This window comes from Poecile atricapillus, chromosome 1 (assembly GCF_030490865.1).
Source record: "Poecile atricapillus isolate bPoeAtr1 chromosome 1, bPoeAtr1.hap1, whole genome shotgun sequence".
NCBI classification, from domain to species: Eukaryota; Metazoa; Chordata; class Aves; order Passeriformes; family Paridae; genus Poecile; species Poecile atricapillus.
The window spans coordinates 93,016,338-93,042,208 of NC_081249.1; the positions used below are offsets into that span (position 1 = coordinate 93,016,338).

The 25,871-nt window shown below is 43.6% G+C and overlaps 1 protein-coding gene across 2 annotated transcripts in view; it reads left to right on the plus strand.

Annotated features, from left to right (window-relative positions):
* Nucleotides 1–25,871, plus strand: part of LSAMP (limbic system associated membrane protein) — a 794,347-nt gene that overhangs the window by 634,434 nt on the left and 134,042 nt on the right. For both annotated transcript variants that reach the window (XM_058854971.1, XM_058854961.1), the window contains one exon: nt 3,463–3,695. In XM_058854971.1, the coding sequence (XP_058710954.1) occupies nt 3,463–3,695 (233 nt within the window). The remainder of the gene's footprint in view (nt 1–3,462; nt 3,696–25,871) is intronic.

Genomic DNA, 25,871 nt, shown 5'->3' on the forward strand with positions numbered 1-25,871 from the left:
GGTTTCTTTCTCCACATCCATCTTGCTAAAAACTTCAGGTGCCAAACTGGGCTGTGTTTGTTTACAAGGAGGCAAGGAGGGCTAATGGGGCACGGCAGCAAGATCTTTTGTCCTTCTGTGTCTGTGGTTTGAAATGGTGCAAGATCAACAGTTCCCAGGTTCTTACACTGACCATGCAAGGCATGCCCGTCAACCATGTGCTATTCACTGGTGCTCTCGTTAGCCACATCAGAGATGTCAAGGAATTAAATCTGCAACCATAAGGAAAAGAATAATGCATGGATCACAAATCATTTATCAGCTTTCACTGAGGCTGATGGTAATGCTTCCAATAAGTCTAATGAAAAGCATTTGACTGTCTCTGTGAACTTGATTATCGATTATTAGTGAATGATAAGAGTCCATTGATATCTGGCTGATGCCATGCTCCTATTGCTTTGCAGTTAAAATGTCAGTTAACATGCCATTTAATATTCTATTAGTATTGAATTAGCACTTATTACACTGTGAAAATCATCACCATAAATCCTTATTAAAGCGTGATGCATACAGCTGGGTGGCATCTCTGGCAGACTAAAAGGGTGTGTGTGTGTGCAGACAGTTATACTGAGATGCATCATCCACGTGGATACATGTCCAGAGCATGCCAGGACTTGGAATTTCCACATTTGTACATTGATTTTCCCTGTCAGCTTGAGAGGAACAGGTATGGCGAACAGAGAGCTCAAATCCATTTCACTTACTCTTCCCATTTTCCTCTTTTCTTTGTCCTCTTTCCTTTCTTTATTTTGGTAGCACCTGCTAACTTGTTTCAGGGGCAGTTGAAAAGTTGCCTGACTCTAGCTATTGGCCACTGTCCTAGGGCTGACCTGGATGCACGTAAGACAGGTTATGACACATTTTCTCATCCAGGTGGAGAAGGGAGGGCAGGTCCCTGGTTGTGCCTACCACAGAAGCAAAAGGACAAGGCTTTGTTCAGACCACACCTGAGCTTTTACTGACAAGACACCACACAGGGGCATATTTACTACCCCAAATAGAGTTATAATGATTGAGGGCAGGGCAGAGCTGCCAAGCACTCACTGTAGCCTGGTGGGGATGGGAAAGCAGCCTGGTGGTGATGGAGCGGTGCCACGGATCTGCTGGAGTCCAGCAGCACTGATAGCTGTTCAGGGGGAGGGACAGAAGTGACTGAGAAACTTCAGCTCCCACTGACTTCAGTTTCTACTGGTAATCTGCTTAGCTTTTTACTACCAAAATACCTGACCCCTGATTCTTGGCGCTGTTACGACTCTTGCATTTAGGAGAGGGCTCTTGACCCTAAGGCATCCAGCTCTGGATGCAGTCTGGGTGTTCCTACAGGGCCACTGCTCCCAGCCCTGGAGCACACTGCCCTCCCTTGGTCCTGGCTTTCACCTCCCAGCATTGGGATAGCCAATGGAACTGGAGCAATGCTTCATCATAGTGGTTCTGGTTTCTACACGTAAGTGACTGCTCACAGGTTCCTCTGCATCTTTCTTTTTGACAAAAAGTAGCTTTTGGAAAGCAACTCAGATCACACCTGAGAGTTCGCCTCAGGGACAAGGGCCTGCCTGGCTAGGAGAATGGGCTCTGGCCTGAGGGCCAAATTCTTACTCCCCTTCTTCAGCTGGACAGTGTCAGTAAAGGACAGGATCTGTTGGACTGCTCTCTAAAGCAAATGTTTGTCAGATCAGACAGAGCTGCTTACAGCTTGGCCAGCAGCATGGCATGGCTCCCATGGATGCCCACGCAGCTTGGCTTTCCTCCTGCCCACAAGTAACCCCAGAACAACTTGGACAGCATCCACAGGCATACCAAAAGGGAGTGGGTGTGAGGTGCCGGCCATAATGGTGGGGTCACATCACAAGGGAAGGCAGCTGCAGCACAGCATGAATGAAATGCATTGAAATAGAGGAACTTGGAAAATGTCTGACCCATGCTAAAAGGCTGTATGAAAGCCTACTGTCAAATATTTGTCTTATCTTAAAGCAATAATCTTTATCCTCTCTCTTTCTTCCTTCAAATACAACACATGCATGAATAGTGAATAGGACACAATCCTGTGCAACGTGATCTAGGATGACCCTGCTGGAGCAGGGAGGTTTGACCATATGACCTCACTGTGGTCCTTTCCAACCTTACCTATTCTGTGATTCTGTAGCAGCAGTGGCAAGAGGTGCTGGGTTGTTTGGATGCTGGAACACTGTGGGCAGAGCTCTGAGAGGTGAAGGAGCAACAGCTCTGGAGATTGAGCTTCCCTGTTTATCTGCAGAGCAAATGTGATGTGAGATGCAGCAGGACAAACCTGCTCTCAGCCTGTCTGAGCTCAGCCCTGGGGGGTACAGCTGCCAGGGTGAAAGAGGAGTTATGTCTGCCTGTCTTCTTCAGCCCTGGTCCTCTTGAATAAGACAAAGCTGAGAGTGAGCAGGACGTGTCTCCTCACTGGGAGCTCCTCGTCTTTTCTGTGCAAGTCTCCTTCTGGTGGTGGGAAGTGGTACAGAGCAGGTGCCTTTGCCAAAAATGCATTTGTCTTCATAGCACCTACTCTGATCTACATCATGAAACAAAATACTTGTCAAGTTACAGTTGCAACTGGGTTAGTTTGTCCTCTGACTTGTGAAGGTTGGCACTCAGGGCTGTGGAAGTTGCTGGTCCTCCTGCTGCTCCTCTGCTTGCCACACCTAGCTGTCATTCCTCCTCTCCTGTCCACCTGAGATGTTCACAGGACATGCTGTGTGTGTCACAGGGATGGCAGTGACACTCCCACGGCCTCATTTTCAGCCTGAGATCTACACTTGCCTGCACAAACAGGCAGATGTGCATCAGCAAGTGTGTGTGTGTTAGAAGGGTGATGTTTGATCAGTGAATCCCTCTTTCCACAAAGTTATTTTTTGTTAGAGGGATATAGATGGGAGATGCACTACAATTTCCTCCCCTTGTGCTGCTGAAGTGGAGCGGTGGAGAAGCTGTGCCCTAAGTTAACAAAGCTGGAGTTCTGAACCTTTGCCATCCAGGCTGGAAGGGGTCTGGGAATTCAATTGTTGTATACTTGACTTTGGAAGATGAGGTAGAGGCATGGGAAGAACTACTTCCAATCTTGCTCATTGGCAGGGTTGGAAGGGATTTGGTTATCAAGATCTCTTGTGGCCTCCCAAATTAATGTTTGGTGCATGTGTACGCCACAGGCAAAAGGAAGAAAGTGCAAGAGATATGTCTGCCTCAAATCCTAAGGGTTTATGATCCGAAGGTCTGTGAAATTCTTCAAAAGAGTTAAATAGTTAAATACTTGTCCATGGGACAGCAATGATGAGAAGATTCTGTGGTTCACTGTCAAGGCAGGAGTGTGTTGTGAAGTTTCTAAGCAAAGCAGTAAAGAGAAGGGACGAAAGGGAGATGATGGAGAGGGTTGTTAATCTCTGCTTTACCTGTCATCCTCTACAGGTGTTATGTAGAAGACAGAAGCTCCAAGGTGGCCTGGTTAAACCGTTCCGGCATCATTTTTGCTGGAGAGGACAAGTGGTCCCTGGACCCTCGAGTAGAGCTGGAGAAGAGAAACCCCCTGGAATACAGCCTGAGGATCCAGAAAGTGGATGTCTACGATGAGGGGTCCTATACGTGCTCAGTGCAGACACAGCATCATCCCAAGACTGCCCAGGTTTACTTGATCGTGCAAGGTAAGCAACATGCCTGCTAGGAGAGCAAAGAGCAAAAGACACAGTGAGAGGAAGGATCTGTATTTTCCTAAGAGAAGCTCCAGAGTCAGTAGCCTGTGTGTCCCTTATGTTTACACAGGAGCCAGCTGGACTCTTCCCTTCCTCTGTGGCATAGCGTGGTTTTACTCTGCTGTCAGTTTGTCCTTTTAAAAGTGGTGACAGAGGAGGGGGACACCAGTGATGCCAAGCCATATTCTAGTATAAAGCAAACCTGGCTCTTGGCTCTGGTTGTTTGGCAGTGATGGGAAAGCATTTATTCATAATGACACTTCTTAGAACATTGTGCCTCATCTCTTCCCAGAGAGCCCTCTGGTTTCTTCGCCTCCTCCTTCCTCAGGTTTCCTTTCTTTTTTCTTGTGTCAACAAGCTACTGTGCTGTGTTTTTTGGTCTTCCATAGTCAACTCTTTGCCAGGCTAAAGAATTAATTTTCCTGTGAGTTCTTCCATGCTGGGTCATTGGTTTGCAGGGTGTCCCATCACTAGGCATGTGTGAAACCTGGTACCTGAGGGACCTGCCACATACCTTATGTTGCCCTCTCCTTTTTTAGCTACCCTTCTCCTGTGTGTGTTATAAGGGACAGGAAACTTGGCAAACCAGCATTGTCCTATCCATCTGCCTGTATTTATGGCATAACAGAGAGTAAACAAATTAAAGAGTTCACCAGTAATTGGTAAGGTCATTAGTGAGTTTACTTGTTCCATCCTGTCCAGACTAGAACACTAAACAAGTGAGTTTACCTGGTTTTGTTTAGTTTTGCTTTTATTCTTCGTGCCATTTTGTCTATCTGCCTATTTATCTAAAATATTTACAAAGCAGCTTAGGTGATAGATATGTGTTTGACACATATTACAGATATATTCAACTTCTATATTATCCTTCAGGCAGGAATTTGTTATTTCTCCTGATTTGTCTAGTAATCCATAAGGCTGCAGATTTTATTTCCCTCAGCAAGCTTCTGAATCGCTCTGATTACAAAAGCATGCAAGAAGGGACTTTTCCTCTTGCTGGTATTACTTGGCAAACTTGGGGGGGTTAAGTAGCATCCCATGTGTTTCTCTGCAAGGTGAAGTCTGGACATGTGGTCAAAGGTGATGCTTTACACGCAGGTGTAGTGAGCCAGAAGGCTCCTGGTTGATTTTCTTGTCCAGAATGCTCCCCCAGCAGCATGGAGAGTGGTCCACACCCACACACAGAGCAGCTCTCCTGGCTTGGCTGGGTGCTTGCTGTGTGAAATGCATTTCCCAGCCCTGGAGGTGCGCCCTGCCTCGCTACAGCAGAGCAGAGCCAGCCCTCTGTAGGTGGTTTATTGCTGGTGAAATCTCACAGCACACAATTTCCATTTACCTGTCAAGAAAAATATAGGGACAAATGAATTCTAGAGCCGTGCATATGTATTATTAATTTTATTTGTGCCCATTAGATATGGGCCTAAGCAGCAAAATTGAGTTCTCTAGCTTAGCTTTCACTTAAATACATGGGTATCTGGCTCTGAACTACTGCCACCTTTCTGAGAATGAGAAAATTTAGGTTTTGACACTCCTAAACTCTAGATGCCTGTAAATAAGATATCTGTGGGTAATCTTTGTTCTAATACCTGCCACAGATTTCATAAAAGACCCATTGATATATTGTGCTTACTGTAATCCTGTAATTAGGTGAACTCATAGCTTTAATTATTCTAAAACTAAATTTAATCTGGAGAAAAAAGTGAAGGAAACTATTAATACAAAATCCTTTACAATTTGGAAGAGTTAGTCTTACTCTAAACATGTTTTAAAAATAATCTTAACTAATAAAACTAATTCAATACAAAATAATTTATGTTAGAAAAATAATCCCTGTAGTCTCAGAGTATTATTTTCTTATATTCATTATCATTTTTCTAAGATTTGCAGGTTGTCTGCCTGAAAAATAGTCTGCTACTAGTACAAATTAAAGGAGTTTGGATACTGAGTCATGCTAAACTATTCAGTTTTATTTATTTTATGTAGTTTATTTACTTCTCTTGTTTTTATGCTCATACATTTCAAAACATAGACTATTTGAAGCTCTGTGCTTCAAATGTAAAAATGTAAAAATAAATAATAAATGAAAATACAGCTCCTAGAACATTAAATGACAGAGTGGTCAATTGGTCTTCCTGGCAATCTGGGAGGAGAGTTTCTGGAATGATGGTCAGTGGTCTCCTTTGAACAAGCTCAGGGAAACAAAAACCAACCAGGATCAGAGGCTCATTGCTAGCTTTGTGCACATGGTTGATGTTGGATTTGCCAGTGAAAGATACTGCAATGGCAGCTGCTCCTACTCTGGAGACAATGGGTTACTTTAGGGCTATGTCCAGGCTTCCTGTTCCATTCATTCAGTGTTGCCACAGATATTTCTGCTCCCCACTACCAAAGACAAATCCTTAATCCCTCCCAGTTCAACTCCCTCATCTGTCAAGCCCCTGTGAGAACACAACTTCTGTTACCCCTAGACACAAATGGGATAATTATATCAGAGACTAATAAGTGGGTAGGCAGATCCTAGAGTGCTGTTGGAGCCCTTAAAACTTGAGACCGCGCCATGTCCACAATGCCAGCTGAAGTAGTCAGACTCCAGTGTATCCTGAGTGTTTCCTGAATTTATATCACTGCAGTCTAATGGAGTTGCATTCTAGGATGAGGTCCTTTACAGCCTTGAGAGAATCAGCTTTCCCTGGGGTGAGCTCTGCTTGCTGAACTCTGCTGGCCAGAGCTGCAGAAGTGTATCACAGAAGAAGGGACATCACCTCTCTAATGTATGTGCCCAAGTCCTTTATTATTTCCATGGGAAGAGCCAGTTCTGCTTTGTCAGCCAGCACCAACCTCTGCAAAAACCTTCCTGTCTGTTCCTTTCCTCTCTTAAGTGTGTCTGTCCATGGATAAGATCCCTCTCAACTGGGCATATTGCGGAGGTCTAAAGGGGGTGCCATGAAATGACACTTCAGAAAAATATCAGAACTTCACGGACAGCTAAAAGTAGAAAAAGTTGTCCTCATAAGTCTTTCCAGCTTTTGAAACATAAAGCCAACTCTGCTAGTAGAAGTAGGCATGTGCTGCCAAAAGATTCATTAGTACAACTGCAGCCATCTCTTCCATCTTCCTGACCCAGGTGGGGTTAGAACTGCTTGCAGTCCACTAGACTGGAGGTGGCTGGCTGCCCAGCTCAGTTTCTGCCAGGTGCTCTCTCCACTGGGTTGAATGCACCAAGAGATTGCTCTGAGCCACCACCTCACTCAAAGAATTTTGTGCTGCTTCAGTTTGGGTGTAATGGGCAGTTGCAAAGCTTTCTGTTTACTCTGCCAGTTATTTCTGCTGGTGTCTGATCAAAAGAGTTAACACTTGAAAGGACTTTCAAGAGATGGTCTGGTCTTTCCCCATGCAGTGAGACAAGATCAGCTCTACAGTGGCTGCCCCATACATGTATTTTTTGAAGATGCTCAGTACCTGCATAGCTGGTGCATGTCCATTATTTCACTCTCCTTGCATTTGGAAAGCTTTTATTAACATATGATCCAAATTGATTTTGCTGCCAATTATTTCTGGTCCTTCCAAGACACATTATTTCTCCTCTTTCTCAAAACTACCTTTTATCTGCCTGAAACTCCTCAGTTCCTGTGTCTCAGATATGTCTGGTGCAGCTTAATATGCTCACTGCTTTCCAGAGGTCATATTTTTTCAACCCCTGTGGCATATATATTTCACTACTGTTTGATTTGTCTACATGTTTTCCTAAAATGTACTGTCCAAAACCAAAACAAGAGTTTCAGTTTAGGATTCAATCATGCAGATACAAGTACCAGCCATGTTTTGCATATCACACTTCACTTACCTAACCCCAGAATAAAATGAGGTTTACCTTTTTTATATGAGTGCCTCACTGCTTTCACTTATTTAGTCTTTCTGCCATTCTAATCCTCTCTTACTGGTCTGCAGCTCATTCTTCACTTTTGTATTTGAACGATAATTGGTTTCCCCCCCTTCCTGAGAATACTGCTTTGTGCTCACTGCTGTTGGATGCCATCTAGTTGGTCTCTCCATGGAGACCACTTCAGTTTAGCTACGATCCTGGGCTGCAAAGCACTTGCAACTGCCCTCAACTTAGTATCATCGACAAAAGTCAGGTGCCTTGTTTCTGTTCCATCATGAAGGTGTTAATTAAAGTATTGAAGAGATCAGGACACAAAAGCAAATTGTGGCAGCAGCCCACTAAACCCTCCGTCTCTGGTGGAGAGCAATCTGTTGATTGCAGCTCTTTGAAGCATCCTGATGGAGATTTAACATCCACCGTATTCTCTTAGCTTGTTGAAGACTGTCAGGTCTTCTGAAGTCAAGCTCTATCACATAATCACACATACTGCTTCTGCATTATCTGTTATGCCAGCTATCCTACAAAAAAAAGGAAATGAGGCTGGGGTGGCATGATATGTGTTTGCCAAAAGTGCATTGCTTTTTTTTTTACCCTTTACTCCATTATTATCCTCTTGGTGCTCATAAATGGGATGTTTAATCATTTGTTCCAGTATGTTGAGTGACATGTTCCAGGAGAATTGAGTCATAACAGGTACACAGTGGCTGCCCCTTTCCCAGCATTACCTTGGGTTCTTGTTCTTTTAGCATGACATCCTCAAGCCCTTCTCAGGCATTAAACAGTGGAAAAATTCCTAGGGTCCTTATTTGTCTCATCATGATGACAGGCACAAGAGCACAGAGAGCTTGGCATGCATGGGGTTTAAAAATTTCTGCAATAAAGTCAATCTGGAAGAATAACTCTACAAGGAGGAAGCCAATTGTTGTTGTCCAGAGCCTTTACATATAGGTATCATTGTGAATGGAGGTAGTTGTAACTTTTCAGTGAAATAAAAACATTCCATTGTTTTTGACCTTGATTAAAATTTAATCAGAAAGGTTTTACAGGTCCAGGGTGCTTTTTTGGGTCAAAATTATGAAGGAAAAAAGGTACAGCATTACCACAGCCTATCTAAAACCTAACCATACTCATCTGAGATATGAAGAGCTTCACATTCACATTTTTACACACAGCTTGGGATTCCTGCCTACTCAATAACATTTCTTGTGATTCCCAGTTATTGATTGTAAAGATTGTGGGCTCTCCCTTGGCTTAATGTTTATTTAATGGAAAAAAAAATAAAAAAAATTAAGGGCTTTGTCATTTTGGCAAAAAAAAAACCCAAACAGATTTGGAAATATCAGCAGCAAGTGTTCACAAAGAGGAGTGATTGTTTACTGGCCAGCCCTAATCACAAACCCAAAGTCAAGTGCATAGCAGCTAAGGCCAAATCCTACAATTTTCTTCCTGGCTGATAGGCATCACTGTGTGAAAAGAAGTACAGAGCATAGCATTTCTCCTTTATGAATTGTCCTTGTAGTGCTTCTTTCTTGCAAAGACTCAGGCTCAGTGGTCATTGTTTCAATGTGATATAAAGATGTATTTGTTATTGCTGGGATTTAACCATAGAGAGTTTATTATTAACTCTATGAGTAGATTAGCTGTGCACCCTCTCAGTCCACTCTCCTGGAATTAGACTTTGTGCTGGTGACTGGTACAGCACAGAGAGGTCCTTTACCCAGAGAGGCAGCTGAGGCCAGTCTGGCTTCCCCAACACAAGCTGCTTTGCCAGCAAGACTCTTGGTTAGAGCTGGGTCTAGGGCTGATGTGGGAGGGTGTTGTCCACCATCCCTGGAGGAATTTGAAAGATGTGTAGATGTGGCACTTAGGGACATGGTTTAGTGGCAGACTTGGGAGTGCTGGCTTACCTTGATGATCTTAGAGGGCTTTTCAAACCTTAGCAACCTCAGTGGTTCTGTGATCTGCCCAGCCCTTGCCCTCATTTCTGAGCACAGCAAAAGGGAAAGGTGATGCTTTGGACTTTGGGACTGTGAGAAAGATTTCTAAGCAGAACTGATGCAAGGCACAAGAGTATGCTTTCTGGGAGGCTGAAGTCGGATATCAAGTGGAGGTAATTTCTGGCAGTCACCATCTTGGCACCTGAGACAGAATGATGTTCTTCTGACCAAATATAGATGTTACTATTGATGTGGGTTGTCTTGGACTCCCTTTGTCATAAGTGAGGAGACAAGACTTTTGTCAGGCACTGTCCAGTTCATCCTTAAGTAGCCATCCAAAATTCAGCAGACAGATTGACCAGTGGAAATGTCATTGTCTCTCCCCTGGCTGTAGGGAGGAGCCCAGTCTGTGCAGTTCTTTTGGAGCCATGCATCCTTTTAGCCTTTCCACACCTCTTTCTGTCAATCCTCACTGGTGTTTATTCCTGCTGGAATACAGCATTGGTGGCTGTCATTGCTTGTGGTGGATTGCTGAGAGACTGCAGATGGGCTGGTCTTGAGCTCAGCAGATCTGTGGTGGGAGCCCACCTTCTCATGGCATTCCTGGCCTTCCCACCTCTTTGGCCAGCGCTGGAAGCAGAGCAGTTTGAAGAGAGCTGAAGCCATTTTTCCTTTGCTAGCTAGACAGCAAGGATGTTGGAGTCAGATGCTGTTCTCTGAGAAATGTTGGCTTCCCTGCTTTGTGGGCGCAGAGCCCAGAAATCGGAGGGATCTTTCTGAGCACTAACACTGTCGCGTTTTTCATTCCAGGGAGCGTGCAGTAGGTAAGAGCTAGCACAGACCACTTTGTCTTTTTCGGGACATGGCACCAATGGGAAAATGACAGTGTATTTGGCATGCTGTTGCAAAGAATAATGAGATAACATGGGAATACGAATTTTCTTGGAGGAAGGAAGAAAGATCATTTTACTGGGAATGGTGGGGGAGGAGAAAAAAAATATTGAAGGGAGGAGATAAATTCAGGTTATTACAGGGACTGGAAGAGAGAAGTCCAGTACACTTGAAAGGGAGTGACAGCAGTTTGGTGGGAAAAATAAGCTGAGAGAGCAAGGAATAGTCTTGGGAAACTGAAGCATGTTAGATTTTGGTGCACCACTTTTGCTATTACCACGGACCATACATTTCTACCAGAAAAATCATTCCAGAATATCAGGCACACAGTAGTATTGGTGGCAGTTTTTTCTCGGTTTTCTTTGCTGCTTTGTTTTGGCAAATTCATAAAGTTCAGGAAAATGCACCTGGTGTTTCATTAAGTTACCAAGGAATTTCCTTTCACTCCCCATCTAGTATTTTTATCGCATCCCCATGGTTTCCTGATGCCTCTTAATTTCTGTTTTCCTATCTCCAGGCGTGGTTGGAACGATGCAGCTTAGGCTTTCTCTCTGTTATATTGGTTGGAGCTTAGCACTTCTTAGTGCATAAATCAGGAGGTCTTTCTGGAAATATTTTGGTGCTTGCTTTGCAGGTGCAGGCAGGAGACAAAAACAGAATACTTCAAAAAATGCTTACTCATTTTGGAGAAAGAAGTATAGCACAAAATGCATGGAATACTTCCCTGTGGCTGGGAGGAAGGATCTTGATATGATAATCCAAGTCCTTAGTGATATAAATCAGCTTAGCTTGAGTGGACTCTTCAGAGTGGTATCAGCTGATATTGTGTGATTTTGTCTCATCAGCTGATTCTAGATTCACACCAGTGCTTTAAAACATTTTGCCTTGTTATTTCTCGGCTTCTAATACAGCCAGAACTTAGTCCCACCACCAAGTCTGCTAAGCCTTGAGAGAGCACAAATAACCATTAGCTGCGAGACTGCACATATCAATTCATTTTAAAGCCAAGTGTGTTCCTGCTCCCACTGCTTTAAAAAAAAACAGGCTGTGGTGGCACAACAGTTGCCTTGACTTGTTGCAAGCCTTGATATTTGGCCCAGTTGGTGCACAGCAAGATATGTTCCTTTGGATATCCTAAGTCATAGATTCCCATTGCCTGTTCCCTCCATGATGGCCAGTGTCTTGTTAGTAGTGAGTGAATAAATTTATTTTTTTTTACTTTTTTTTTTGCCGCATCCTCTTGAGAATTCTTTGCAGAAAATAATCGTTGGTATAATCAGGAATAAATATCTTATTCATTTTATATGGCAGGCCTGTAGCTGCTTGAAAATTGTCAAAAATATCTTTTTTTTTTTTTTTTTTTTTTATTCTCAAAAAGATCTGATCTGAAGCTTTGGATTTCTAACACAAAAAAATGAAAAAAGATATATAGCTAGTCTCCATTAGAAGCTTTAGGGTCAGTTTGTGTCTTTACTTGCAATGTGGGTGACAGCTAAGGTCAGTCATATTCCATATTTCTCTGACTCAGGTCAACTTTTTCTGTAGCTTTGCTGTCCACGAGTGCCTCTTGACTAAAAGCAGTTAAGAGGTCTGAAGGTAGGATGCAGCAGGACCTAGGACATACAGCTGTGGTAACCCAGGCCTTACAATTCCAGCATTTGTGGAACAATGTGTTCCTTTTCCCTGTTTTTCTTATTTCATTGTTTCCAGTTGAGTCAATGCTGCAAATCTGCCATGCTCAAAACTCCACATGGGATGAAATTCCAGATTCCTGGGGTCCACCAGCTCATGTTCTTTGGTTTTGGCTGCTGTGTTTACCATCTACAGTCATCATAGCTGTTTGTTAGTGGATGAGAACCTGGATCAAAGTCTTGATTCCACTGAAATTAAAGGGAATTTTGCTTCATTGGAGCCAAGATTTCATTTGAAATTGGAATTGGCTAGAAACAGATTGTAAAATAAACCTAAATCGAGCCAGCAGTTCAAAAACAACATCAAGACTTATAGAAAGAAGCGCATTTCTTTCCTACCTTAAAAACTTTCAATTTTATTCTTTAATATGAATTAATTATGTAAATAAAGAAATTGTCGGTTCGGGGGGAGGGAATATGGAGATGATGTTTCTAAAATGAGAGTGGGGAAAAGCAAGTGGGCACGGTCTCTGTGCTGTGCCTTCTAGCACATCCTTGTGTCTGCGTGGTGCAGCTTGACCCCAGCTGACCCATGGTAACTGTGTTCTCCTGCCATTTATCTCTATCGAGTGCTGGCCCTCATCACTCCTGAATGGATCTGTAGTCTGTCCTTCTGGAGTGTGTGCAGGCTATGCCTGGCAGGATAAGCCTCCCACTGCCTTCCACAAAAACAACGAATGATAAATCGTATTAGGTAATAGATTTTCAGGGTTTGGATTTTGATGTTTTTTTAAGAGCTTCAGCTCTTGTTTTTATCTTAAGAAACATTGAAATTGCTACCCCAGTACCAGCTCCTTACTCACCAGAAAGTGAAGAAATACTCTGAGAAAATAATTACTTAATATCACATTTCCTGTATAGCTGCTAAAATGTCAGTAGTTGGCTGCTTGGGAATAAGAAAAACACCAACAAAATAACAGAATAGCAGTTTCATTTAACAAAGCCTGCGATGTGATAGTTAGAGGGGAAAAATAACTTGCCAAATGTGCATACAACAAAATAGACAAAAAGGAAAGAGATACTTAGACATATGGCTTCCCTTTACAGATTATTCAGACAGAGAGCACTTTCTCAAAACCCAACCACAGTTTTTGAAAATGTCTTTTTTAAAAAAACAAATATCAGGAAAAAAAGTGTTAATCTCCAGCAGAAAATAGGAAGAAAGGTTGATCCTGGGAAGGGAACAAAGGTTGGTGTTAGCTGTCTGAGGGTGCACAAGCACGTGGCCACTCTTGCTGGCAGTTCTGGGTCTCTACCTGTCACAGCTCAGGCTATCAGTGGTTTCCTGGTGGCAGGAACCAAGCCCTACTTGAGAAGTCACAGTGGTGTGTGAAAGTCTGAAAGTTCCCATTGTTTCTCAAAAAGGCATTGGGAGTGCCATCATTTGTCTGCCCCCCTTTTCCTGGAAGGGCCTTTCAAAATCCCCACATGAGGGTTTTCAGCTTTCTCAGTTCTGATGTCAAAAGCCAGAGTCTCCTGAGGCTTCAGCAGTGCTGCTTTTAAATTTCCCTCCATATTCATGTATCAAATTTCTCTAACATTTACTATTTGATTGTGTGATCTTGTGCATCAACAGTCTTTCTTCTAGGAATGTTCTAGGAATGTCTTTATTATGTGGACACATATAAGAATGAGGAACAGTTCTTCAAAAATAAAGCTTTTGGTGCTCCTCAAACAGAAAAGTAGACGACAACTGCATTTTTTTCCCCCATTCCATGAAGGTTACCTTTAAAAAAAATCTGTGGAGGAAAAAAAAAAAGAAAGATAGCTAGGGAGGTCTTCTTTAATGAAACGAGAATTGGATTTTGGTGATAAGTTTTAATTTAGGGCAAATAGTTTAATTGGAATGATTCATTAATTTGGGGGTGCATAAATTTGGCCTCTGGCAGCCTATTTATTATCTTCTTTATTCCTTTCTGTCTCTTCTCTATCAGCAGTATAAGAAAAGCCTTTAATAAGGTAAGGAGACACTCCCTTTGAATGTGTGGAGAAAGGACTGTCATGGTGCAAGGGTTTGAACATAATGGCATCTCACCTTTAGGTGCCCTCAACTTGTGAGACACTCAGGCTGCAGGACCAGTGAGTTTGTTTTCACACTGTCCGGGCATGGGGATACTCAGCTCCACATGGGGTGCAGGTGATGTGGTGGGCCTGGGGCGTCTGGCCATGGCTGGCTTGGTCATGAGAGAGGCTGGTAGCGCTGCCTGGTGCTTTGAGAAAATTCCCAGCAAGGAGATCAGAGCTATGTCACCAGAAGATGTTCTCTGTTAGGGCTAGAGTACTGTAGAGTACTGTAAACTGTGCTCTGAGTCGGTGAGTGACTGGGACATCTTGTCAGGTTTTTTTAACTGGGAGGATCAGCTCTCAGCTTTGGTACAGAGCAAGTATGTCATTACTGTGTTAAGTGTAGATAGGCAAACTAAAAGAGTAAGGAGCCTTTCGCAGGGAGAGAAGCCAAGAGGCAAGATCCTAAGCCTCAATTCCTCATGGCCCTCACGCAGGTGCTGCAGCAGCAGCTGCTGGATTCTGAAGAGTCTCTTCAAAATGATTGTCCCCTTGTTAGACTGATGGGAATGTGACTTTTGGGTATGTTCCTGTTTTGAATGCAAAAAAAAAAAAAAAAAGAACAAAAAAAAAAGAACAAGTCTTTGGGAATAAGTATGATAAATCTCCCCAAATAGCTACAGAACAGATTGTGCAAGGTAGAAGCCTTATGACCTTGACTATACAAATCCAGCTATGATTTTAGGGATTATGTCTGCATAGAGCTCTCAATTCACAATTTTACTTGAAAGATTAATCCACTTGTTGACCTACAGAACGAGGTTAAGAACCAAAGTTCATAGGGATATCACCCCTCATGATCCTGTTTGAAGGGAGTGTTAACAGAGTGGCAGTGAATGCTTCTCCTACTGTGTTTTTAACTATTGTGACTATATTTCACATAATTCATGGCATGTTGGTTTCCAGAAGAATATTTATAGGCGTGTAAAGCCTGTGGACCTCCTTCATAATTCAGGTAGACACCTTGGTTTTGCCTGTACATCCTGTGTGGGTAGTATCAGGGGAAGCCCTGGACTCCAAGCTAGATGGTATAGACTGGCTTATGGTTGTGCTACTTGATGGCACTACCTTTTGGAATGGATAGAACATGTCCCCACTACATTGGGGACCAGTGGGGAGGGCTGGTCTCCTCTGTATTTCCTGTGGTCATCCTGTGGTCCTGAGACATGCTTCTTTTTTGGTTGCTTAATTTGTTATATTTTTTGGTTAGAAGTTGCTAAAAAAAAGCAAGGGCTGGGACACAGTCTGGCGGACTGGTGCTTTAATAACGTGATGCCAGAGTGTGTGTTCCATGGCACAAGAACGTGTGGAGGAATTTGAAAGCCCAGGGTCTGTGGGCTTGGTGTTGGAGGACTTTCACTGGTTGAGGAAGCTGAACTTGGCATCATCTGCATGTTTGGAGTCTGCTGTCCATATCAGCTGTGCCTGCTCCTGCTCTAAGAGGGGATGCACTTGTTCATTCTGGGAAAGAGCCTGAGACTGATCTCATGGTTGTATCCATAGTTGTCCAAAGGACTGGAGCAAAAACAAGAGGCTGTGGCTTGCTCTCTGGAGCTAAAGAGAGCAAACCACATTGTTAGTATAGGCTTTGCCATTCAAGGTCATAAAAGGTTTATCTCTTCTTAACAAATCCAAGGGATTGTGTGGTTCTGCAAAATAAATTGCACAGGGACTCTACCAGAGACAGGACTAAAACCCAAGCCCAGAGGTAAACATCTGTCACTTAGTATTTTAAGTGTGACTCTGAAGGTGTTGCATCTCTTGTCTGTATGGGCGCTTAGTCTTGCAAACAGAAGTGGTGCACTGCAGCTGAGATTCATCACACTATATCTTAGACATCTAAGTGCTAGTAGCACAAATCTAAACTAGTCATCTGGCCCTCATCTGTAGTCTGTTGTGAGAAGCTGGCATCTTATTCTTTTTGCTGTTCTGCCTTGAGATAATGTGATAGGTCATCCCTCAGAAGTCCCTTTTACTTTGGACTACAAGAGGAATGTAAATGACTCATTTAGATTTACACAGCAAATTTTTCAATGTCCAAAATTTGGTGGTATGAATCCACCTTGTATGTCTATGCAGGAAAGATGAAACCACGTGAAAGACTAACTTTGGGGACTCTGTCATTCCCCACAGTCTATGTTCTCAGCTGCATTGACAGGTCTTGACTATTCCTCTTCCTATGCACTGTGTGGCATTAAATAGTATAACAATACCTTTTGTTTTAGTCTATAATCTCTTCTTTACTGGACAATGTTTTCAGCTTTAATCCCTGACATATTTACCTGTCCTTGCAAAGGGCAGTTGCATTCCCCTCCAAATCTCTTGCTATAAGCCTGACATAAATTCATATAAGTTCTTCCAGTGAAGGGCTGCAATCCCCTTGATTAGATACTCCTGCCTGCTGTCTCCCACTGAGCCAGAGGGTAAGAGAAAAGATTTCTGCACTTTCTGCCACCAGCCCAGCACAGCCTGAGGCACAGGCTAAATATTTCACAAGATGAGTATTGCTACTCTAGCCCAAAGTGTGCCAGGGTACTTAATTTTTCTCCCAGATTTCCTGCTGCCCCATCTCTCTAGTCCTTGAACTCCTTTGAGACGTCACTAGTGTAAAACCCAAGTGCTTCTTACTGTCTTCTTCTTTTTCCCTGAAGGTAAAAGTATGTAAGATTTAAAAAAGAAACTCCAGGTATTTGCTGACTTGCACACGTAGTTCTCAGGAGCTGCAGTGCCTGTTGCATATCAGTGCTGGGTGCTGCCATGTGTCCATCTCTGGTGCTTCAAAGTCCATTACATTCTATGGATTTCACTGTGTAGTCCTCTTCTTCCTCATGGTCCAGGACACACTGTGGTCTGGTCTCCCAGCCCATTCCACTCCCTTACAAAACCCAACAAACAAACCTTCCACCTTCCAAAAAATCACCCCCAAAAAACCAAAAAACACATCTCCATCTCCATTTTTGTAATCATGCTGAGTTTGTGGGTATGTTTCTGACAGCAATCGCAGAAACTCTCAAGTCTGCACCTGAACAGCAGAAACTCCTCTCTTTGGCTCCCAGATCAAATCAAATTGGTGTTTATTTCATTGCCCCGATAAATTTTTTATTAACTGTGTTAGAAGTCTGTGAGGAAGAGAGAAGGGGAAGAGAAGAAAAAAGCTGTTCAGGAATGTAGACTGGGAAAAGTGCCCACAATTAATGGGGTAGCAGCAACCAGCGGGTATTTGAAAATTCGCCGGTGCCAAGTGCCAGGAGGTTTCTGCTGCCTGTGACAGCTGGTCATCATTATCGGACGACTGCTTCTGCGTACATCTTAGATCTGTGTCTTTGTCTCTGACCAAGTCACTCTCGGTTTCTGTTTTGCAGGAACATACTGAAGCAATTAGGGCATGTTGGATGATTGTAGGGATGAGTGAGCAGTGTTGGGTGATACACAAAAATTGCAATTTCTCTTCTGTGCTAGTACTAATTCCCATATCTCAAGATGAGCTTAAACCACCATCCCAGAGATAGGCCTCCCTCAGCATTGTATGAATTTGAATTGTGGTTTTGCAGCTCTGTCCAGCTACTTGGTTATTCCTTTTTCATTGCCACTACAGGGCACTTGGCCTCTTCAGAGATTGTTACAGCTCATTCTGAGTGATATCCATCTTGAGGGAAGCAAATCCCCAAGCTTGATGCACTATTTATGTTGCTAAGTGTCCACTGTCCTGCTAATGAAACAGCGAGCACATATTCTTGGTCAGAAGCTGCAAACTCATTTGAAACTACTGAGGGCAAACTGAGACTACTGATATTGTGCCACCCAGTTTGAGGAAGAGAATCTGTAAGGGTAAATTTATTGAACGTATCTGCCAGGAAACCGTCTAAGAGGCATCGTGTCTCCTAGGGAACATAGTAAATCCAGCAGATAAGCCAAAGCAGAATAATTGATGTAGAGAAGGATCTCCAAAAAGAAGGGTTAAGTACAATGTAGGCACATTCAGTTTGGAGAGAAGTGGCAATAGCATTCATCAGTCTGGGGAGAAGTCTGTGGAGATAAAAGCTTTATATCAGTTCTCACTGAAATTTTTGATCTGGAGCTCCCCACAAGGGGCATTTGCTTGACTACATGTAAGTTTTACGTGCAGGAAGACTTCTTAAGGATCTAGAGAGCACTCAGGCAAAATGCATGGACAGTGTCTGATGTGAACACATGAAATAGAAAATTGTCTTGGATGCTATATCTCCCAGCTTTTTGTAATTTCTGTTCCTCCTTGATCTGGGATTGAAGAAACAGCCATTGGCCTGTTCTGGAAGGGGAAGCTCAGACCACAGATAGAAAGAGGTGTCCTGAGTTCTTAGTAGGTGTACAGTCATGCCTTCTCAGGAGCTTTCCAACCCAGTACTATAGAGCTAACAGCAGAGCTGACCTGATTTTTTTGAAGGCATATCTGGGGCACACTTGACACCATGCAGGGAGTGAAGGAATGTCTTTTTTTTTTTTTTTTTTTTTTTTGATAAATACCTTTTCCTTTCATGGCAGCCTCAGAAACCTGAAATGGGAACAAATTGTGATTCTTGAGAAAGATGTGCCTTTCAGTTGAAGTGGAGACTGAAGTATATCTTTAAGAAGATAGTTCAGCCAGGAATGTTGAACTTGGGAAATCAAGAGAATAGTGAGTCCTCCAGACTAAGGCTCATGTGGGATACAGCACCTCAGCAGGGAAGTACAAACAGAATTGTTTACTTTCTTTAGGTATGAACAGATGTCCATGCTGTGAACATTTTAACTTTTTTTTTTGCTTCTACATCTCTACAGTAAAAGGTAGTAAAAATTACTGTGCCAAAACCGAAGTACCAGAGGTATTACAGACTGTGTCCCCATAAGCCATTGTGAGGCAGCACATGAACCTCCAGGGCACTAGTTGGCAGAACTCTCTAATTGGATCCCAGACTGTTGTACATCAGTGGGAAAATACTTCTCATGACTTGACTGGTATTTTAGTTTATCATCAGTTAATGTTTCCTCTTACAGGGTCTCAAAATATGCCACAGTGCAGGTTCTTCAGTGAATTTGTTCATTAGAGGACCAATCACTGCCAATGGCAAAGCAGGTATTCTTGTCATATATCAGTTTTCTTCTCCTTGCCTTTTGCTGCTAGTGAGTTCTTGCCATCCCCATCGTGTCTTCATTTCAGTTGTTCACAGTGACACAAAATGTCTCCTGCCTGAGGTCAATCTCCCTGTGATAAAAGTCTTCCACAGAATTAGTCAGGCTGGAAGACAGACAGGTATCAAAACATAAGCCTTCAGAAAAGGGTGGCAGGCTGTCAGTTCCCATTAGCTAATGCTACCTGGGCAGCCTGCTGACTCTTCACCATTGTAGGTGGAAGAGAGAAGTTTTAATGAGCAGCAGAGGGAGTGGAGAAGGGAAAAAGAAGAAAGTAGTTTAGATTAGAAGTGATACTTCTGGTGGTGGGTGACAGACATACATGTGTGCATGTAAATGTCCATGTGGCAGTTGAGATCTGGTTTGTATCAGTGCAATTTCACTGACTTCACAGAAGTTGCTCCTGATGTTTTCCATACCAGTGCTGGGGTGTGTTGGATTGGACCTAGGTGCAAAAACACCCTCAGACATCTATCAGACTCACCAAGTATTTAAAGAAGGTGTGTATTCCTCTGGAGGTCATAGGTAGGACTAGCAAGAGCAAATCAGGAATGGGATGTATTCAGCTGTGAAATAGCCTCCCAAGGGCAAAGGTAGAAGAGTCATTTCCCAGAAAGTTTAAAGACTAGTTGACCAAAACACTATTAGATATGCAGCAGAGAACAAACCTGCCTTTCCGAATGCCCCCAGCCCTGGAAGATAGAATAAGTGTGCAAATGATTCCTCTGTCTCTAGAGTACATGAACATCTGAGATCTGAATTGCTGCAGGTCCCATTCTTCTGCCTAGCATTCAACCTACATTTAAATTCTAATTGACTTAGAGTGAAGACTCGTAAAGCTTTCTCTGTTTCGCCCGGATGCTGAATCCTCAATGAAAATATAAACTGTGTCATTAGATGTTGGGCGGATGTTGAGCATAAAGGAGCTGGTTTAAGCTGAAAATTGCACAGCTCATTCCAATTAGTCATTCTGCATATAAAGTGCTTGCAGTGACTATACTTTTAGAGAGGAAAGACATTTGTATAACTAAATACATCCCCACTGGATATTTTCATTTCTACAAGTTGATGTTGGGCTAGCAATGGAGATGTTATGTGCCTTGTTTGGTTTTCTGGACAGGGGCAACATCTTCCTTCCATGGAGAACCATTTTTACTTCTTCAGGAAATACCTTGTCTGCCAGGACCCTGAGTGCACTAACTGGACCATGACTGGTCTCTGCAGCGGTATCCACCTACCCTGTGTCCAGGGCCTCCATGTAAGCTCAGGTCTGGATCAGCATATTAGGCGTCCCTGTCTTCAGCTGGGTCTCTGGTGCCACCTCTTGGATGGACCTTGGACCTGGGCTCTAAGTACCATGTCTCTAACTTTATCCCTGGCCCCACTTTCCTGCATGGGCACTGGGTCTGGGGCTGTTGATGAATCATGACACCAGCATCTGGCTGTGCCCACGCTCTTCCTGTCCTAGGGGACTATGCTGAACTGGTGAGAACACGGCCGTGGTCATCCCCAACACACTGCCAGTGCAATCTATGTGTCTGTGAAAATTTTGTGGGTGGGACTTACCTCACTGAGCCGTATCCTTCTAATAGGTGTCTAACCTGAGGATATCTTGAAACCTTTGGAATAGATCAGCCTCTCAAAATCACTCTCTATTTAGTGACTGTGGGGTTAGGTTAAAAATAATAAAATCATAGAATACAAATATTTTGGATTGGAAGGAACCTTCAAGATCATATAGTTCCAACCCCCATGCCATAGGCAGGGACACCTTCCACTAGACCAGGTTGCTCAAAACCCCATCCAGCCTGGCTTCAAACACTTCAAGGAATGCTTACATTAAATGTTTTATTTTGGGAGAGTAAATTAACTGAACCACCACCCTTACAGCTTAAAATTGATGTGTAAATTCTACTGTAGTTTGTTTTCTTAAGAAAATTGTGTTTATGCCTCTACTGACAGCCTGATTCTGATTATCTCTGGAAAAGCAAATAGGGTTATGTTTGTGTAAGCAGGAGGAGAGCTGGATCAGCATTAAAGGTTTTGAGTAACCTGAGACAAAATACCTTCTTTCACATTACTGTCTATCACTAATAAGGTGCTTGTGGGCCTCCCAGTCTTTCTTTGGCTGGGCACTAAAAACTCCAGTTCAGTTTTAAGCTTCAGAGGGAACCTTGCATACTGGTGCAGCTTGCTTCATGTATTATAAGAAATTATTAGATGCATTTCTCTCTGTCTTGCTGTCCATCCTCAAGGGTTTCCCCACAGAACATTCAGCACAGCAAATGCTGTCAGGATTTTATTCACTGTTTGACCATTACAGTGTTGAAGGTCGGGGTGGAAATTTGGATTGTAAATTCTGTCTCTTGAGTTTAAAAGGGTTTTGACTCTTTAGTTATGAAGAAGAAGCATCCCCTTTCTTGAGCTAATAGAGCTAGGCAGCTCCTAGCCAAAAGAAGAAAGACATCTCCAGCCCCTTAACTGGAGCTCTCTTCATACAGTACTATAGTGTCATCAGTAAGGCTCAGGAATGATCAGGGAGATAGCTCTCTGGGAAACTCTGGTAGCAAGTTTCCACTTCCTTAGGGGATTTGGGATTGGTAACACCTGATCTTCTGGTGTTTGGCAATACAAGGCTCTCAGTCCTCTTTTGCTATCCTTTGGACCTGGACTGCCTGAGAGGTTTGACTTCTTCCTTGTTTCAGGTGCAAACAGCACACACTCAAAACCAATGTGTTTCCTCCCAAAACTGCTGAAGATCAACAACCAATGCAAAGAAGGGAATGAAGTAAATACCTTCTTATGTTAGGCTTGCCTTGACCTGTCTAGGGCCCCAAGAAAACTGTTGGGGGACTTACTTCTATGTTAATGTTGACTGTTGTGGAAGATAGTCAAATACTGTGACAGACAGCAGAATCAAAGTCTTTAAATAGGTTAAAAAAATAGGTTGCACCTCATCCACAGGGCATAAAAGGAAAAAAAAAAAAAAAAAAAAAAAAAGTTGCATTCTCTCTGTTCCTCCAGAGCAAGTAGCTGGTTGTTGGCAGAGTTTCTCTGCCTAAAGGCATCACAATATAACATGTCTCATAATGGCTGCACACCTCCTGCTGTGAGCAGTGGGATTTGGAGAGGAGGTACCCAGGCTAGCCAGGAGAGCCGCGCACACAGCTGGCTTCCAGCTGCCATTGTCATCCTATTACCTGGCACTGCGTTCTCATCACCTCATGAAGGTGAGGCAGAGCTCCTCTGTCAGCCAGGCTGTCTCTGGCTCATCCCACCACGCCATCTGTGGGTGAGCTTTGTCTCATCTCTAGGGGAGTACAGGAGCTGAGAAAACAAAATGTTTGTGAGAGGCAAACAGGCAGCACTCCTCCTGCTAAATACTCAGTGGGGAGTACAAGGCAGTGGGCAAGCTGAGGCCAGCCTAACTAAGTGGATCAAAGGAGGCAGGCAGGAAAGAAGACTTTACTCTCCTTTAGAGCAGAGAGGAAGGTCACACCTGGTTTTTGGTACCTACTGGGGAAACTTAGATCTAATCCTATGCCGTGCATCAGGCTTCCAAATAGCTTTGGTGGTAAATTCTCTTGACTCTCAACTTTTTACTTGTAAGGCTGCATGAAGAAGGCTTGAAGACCTTGCAGAGTTGGGGCATGCACCTGTCAGGATCTCAGAAGTGATCCTGTGTTATCACAGGTAATGAACATAGAAAGCTCTAGTGCACAAACAGGTGGTGGTTTCTGTTTTAACTGGAAAGCTGCAGCCGAAACAAAGGGCTTTGATGGCAAACCTCCTCCTGATTTTAGCTTAAATAGCACCCTCTTGTTCCTGACTATCTTTATCTCCCAGCTTTATCCTGACTTTCTTTACCTCTAGAAAGATTCAAATTGGAGGAATATCCCAGGGAAGAAGTGCTAGTGGCACTCAGGCTGTTATTTGGATGGCAGGGGCAGGGAACCAGAGGCTATATGATGATGTGAGCAGGGCAGTGATTATTCCCCTGTATTTGGCACTGGTGAGGCTGCACCTTGAATTCCGTGTCCAGTTTTGAACCCCCCACTAACATAAAGACATTGAGGTGATGGATCATGTCCAGAGAAGAGCAGTGGAGCTGGTGAAAGGTGTGAAGCACAAGTGTGATGAGGAGAAGCTGAGGGAGCTGGGGTTGTTTAGTCTGGAAAAAGGATGCTCAGGTGGGACCTTATTTACAGCTATCTGTAAGGAGGCTGTAGTGATGTTGGGGTCAATTTTTTCACTCAGGTAACAAGTGGTACGACAAGAGGAAGTGGCCTCAAGTTGCACCAGGGGAGGTTTGGGTTGATGAGAATTGTCAAGACCTGGAATAGACTGCGCAGGGAAATGGTTGAGTCACCATCCCTGAAGATATTTAAAAATTTTGTAGATGTGGTGCTGAGGGACATGGTTTAGTGGTGGGCTTGGCAGTGCTGGGTTAATGGTTAGACTTGATGATCTTGGAGGCCTTTTCCAACCTAAGAAATTCTATGATTCTGTGGTATAGCTAAGGAAGAGGTGAGGAGCTAGTCTTTGTGCACCTGGAAAACCCAGCCAGAGTCCCTGTCATGGGGAGGATGCAGGGATAAGAAGCAAAAAAATCCCTTTGAGTGCAGCAGGGCAGTGGAGAAAATATCTGCATTTTACATCTTAATTAAACAGCAGGGGGGGTTATCCTGTGATGTCACTGCTATGCCATAATGCTGGAAAGATTGAGGAAAAACAAAATGCTTTTCCCTCTTACTGATACAAACTCTTGGCTGTGTAGGAATCTGTTTTTCCAGAGGAGGTTAACAGGGAGAGTCTTGGCTCTTTATCTCGCTCTGTTTCCTTTAATGAATTGGGGTCTTCCTCCACTGTACACACAGACAGAGAAACAAGGGAGCATGTGCAATCAGTTCTCACTCAGCTGGCCAACGAGATGTGAAATAGGTTCCAGGGTGGATGATACCCTTGAACGAAGTCACACTGACTTGTTTGCTGTGATAATGTATGGATGCTCCTTCCTTTAAGGGCTCCCCTGTAATTGAGCCCTGGTGCCTGGTAACTGGTAGCGAGTGAGTGAATTGTTACTTCCTAATGCAGGTTAAATGCTGCAAGCCTTGCTCACAGCATCTTATCCAACTGTCCCAACTGTTCTCCTTGCCAATGGAAACATTACCTTCAGGGAAGCCCTGAGGCATGCAAATGTCAGAGGGACTCCTGCCTCCTCTGCGGGCATCCCAAATACAAAGTGTTTTCTATTGTGGAAGTCATGGTAGGCCACTCTGGCTATTTCCCATTTAGTCTGGGGCATTCTCGCTCTGCAGCTCAGGCTGTCACTTCCATTTTTTGCTTGTCATGCACTGAAGCAGCCTTTTTTCCCCATTCCTCACTCTTTGTGTTCTCTCCTTCTCATCTTGCATTTATTTCTTCCTTTTCCTTCTCTCACTTCCTGTTGTCCTTTTTATTTTTTCACCTTCTGCTGAAGTACAAGCCTGGGGGGTTTGCTGCTGGGTACCCTTCCTAGTGTGTCAGTCATTCCTATTACCCACAGTAAGACTTTTTTCCACCCTATCTCATTAATGCCTCAATTTCTCCACGGATATATTTAGGATGATAATTAGGTGTTTCACCAGTGCAGGAATTAGAGGGCTTGAAGAGCACGCTTTGAGGTCCTTGATAAACACTGATAATGAAGCCCATGCAGTCAGGCTGTGGGAAGACACACAGTAGAATAAAGGCTGCCCCTGGCACAGACTAAAACAAACCCCATTTTCAGTTCCCTTTCATGATGGACTTCACAGACTTTGGTAGCCATGGTGTCCAAGTAGATAATGCAAGGGGGAGGAACAAACCCCAGACTTTTCCTCACCTTTCTGTTCTTTGAGCAGCCACATAAAGCTTCCTGTTGTCAGTACCAACTGGCTCTCAGAAGCCGGCCTGGGGGTTGGTGTGTAAATTAATTTAATTTAATATCCCTTAACACAAACTTTTAAAGTAGTGTTTGGCTATTGAGAAAAGAGAAACAATGCTACAAACACTGGTGTAAACTCCTTTCCAGCTGCTTCCCCAGACTCAGCCTCACACCAACACCTCTCCCTCTACCTCAAGACCACTCTTTCCCTCTTTGACCTCATTATGTTCAGTCCCTGCAAGTCCCTTGGATGACACAATACCCGGTGCAGGAGACTGAGCTGGTATGTGATGGTTTCTTGTTCCTGGTCCTGATTTCCTACCCTTGTTTTCTCCTGCTCCTTCCTTCTTACCCTTTTCCTGTTCCAGTCTGGGTTCTTCATGGGCTACATTCCTTTCAGGAGTGTCACTGCTCCAGTCTGGGTCCCCATAAGCACAGTATCTCCAAATACCCCCCAGCACAGCGTGCCTGCATCTAACAGTTGTTCCCAGCCCTCTCCACAGCAACATCCCCTTTCACATGCATCCTTCAGCATCTGCTTCTCAGTCCCCTCCTCTGTCTTCTTGTGTGCATTCTCACGCCTTCTCCCTTGTTTCTCTTGTCACACTT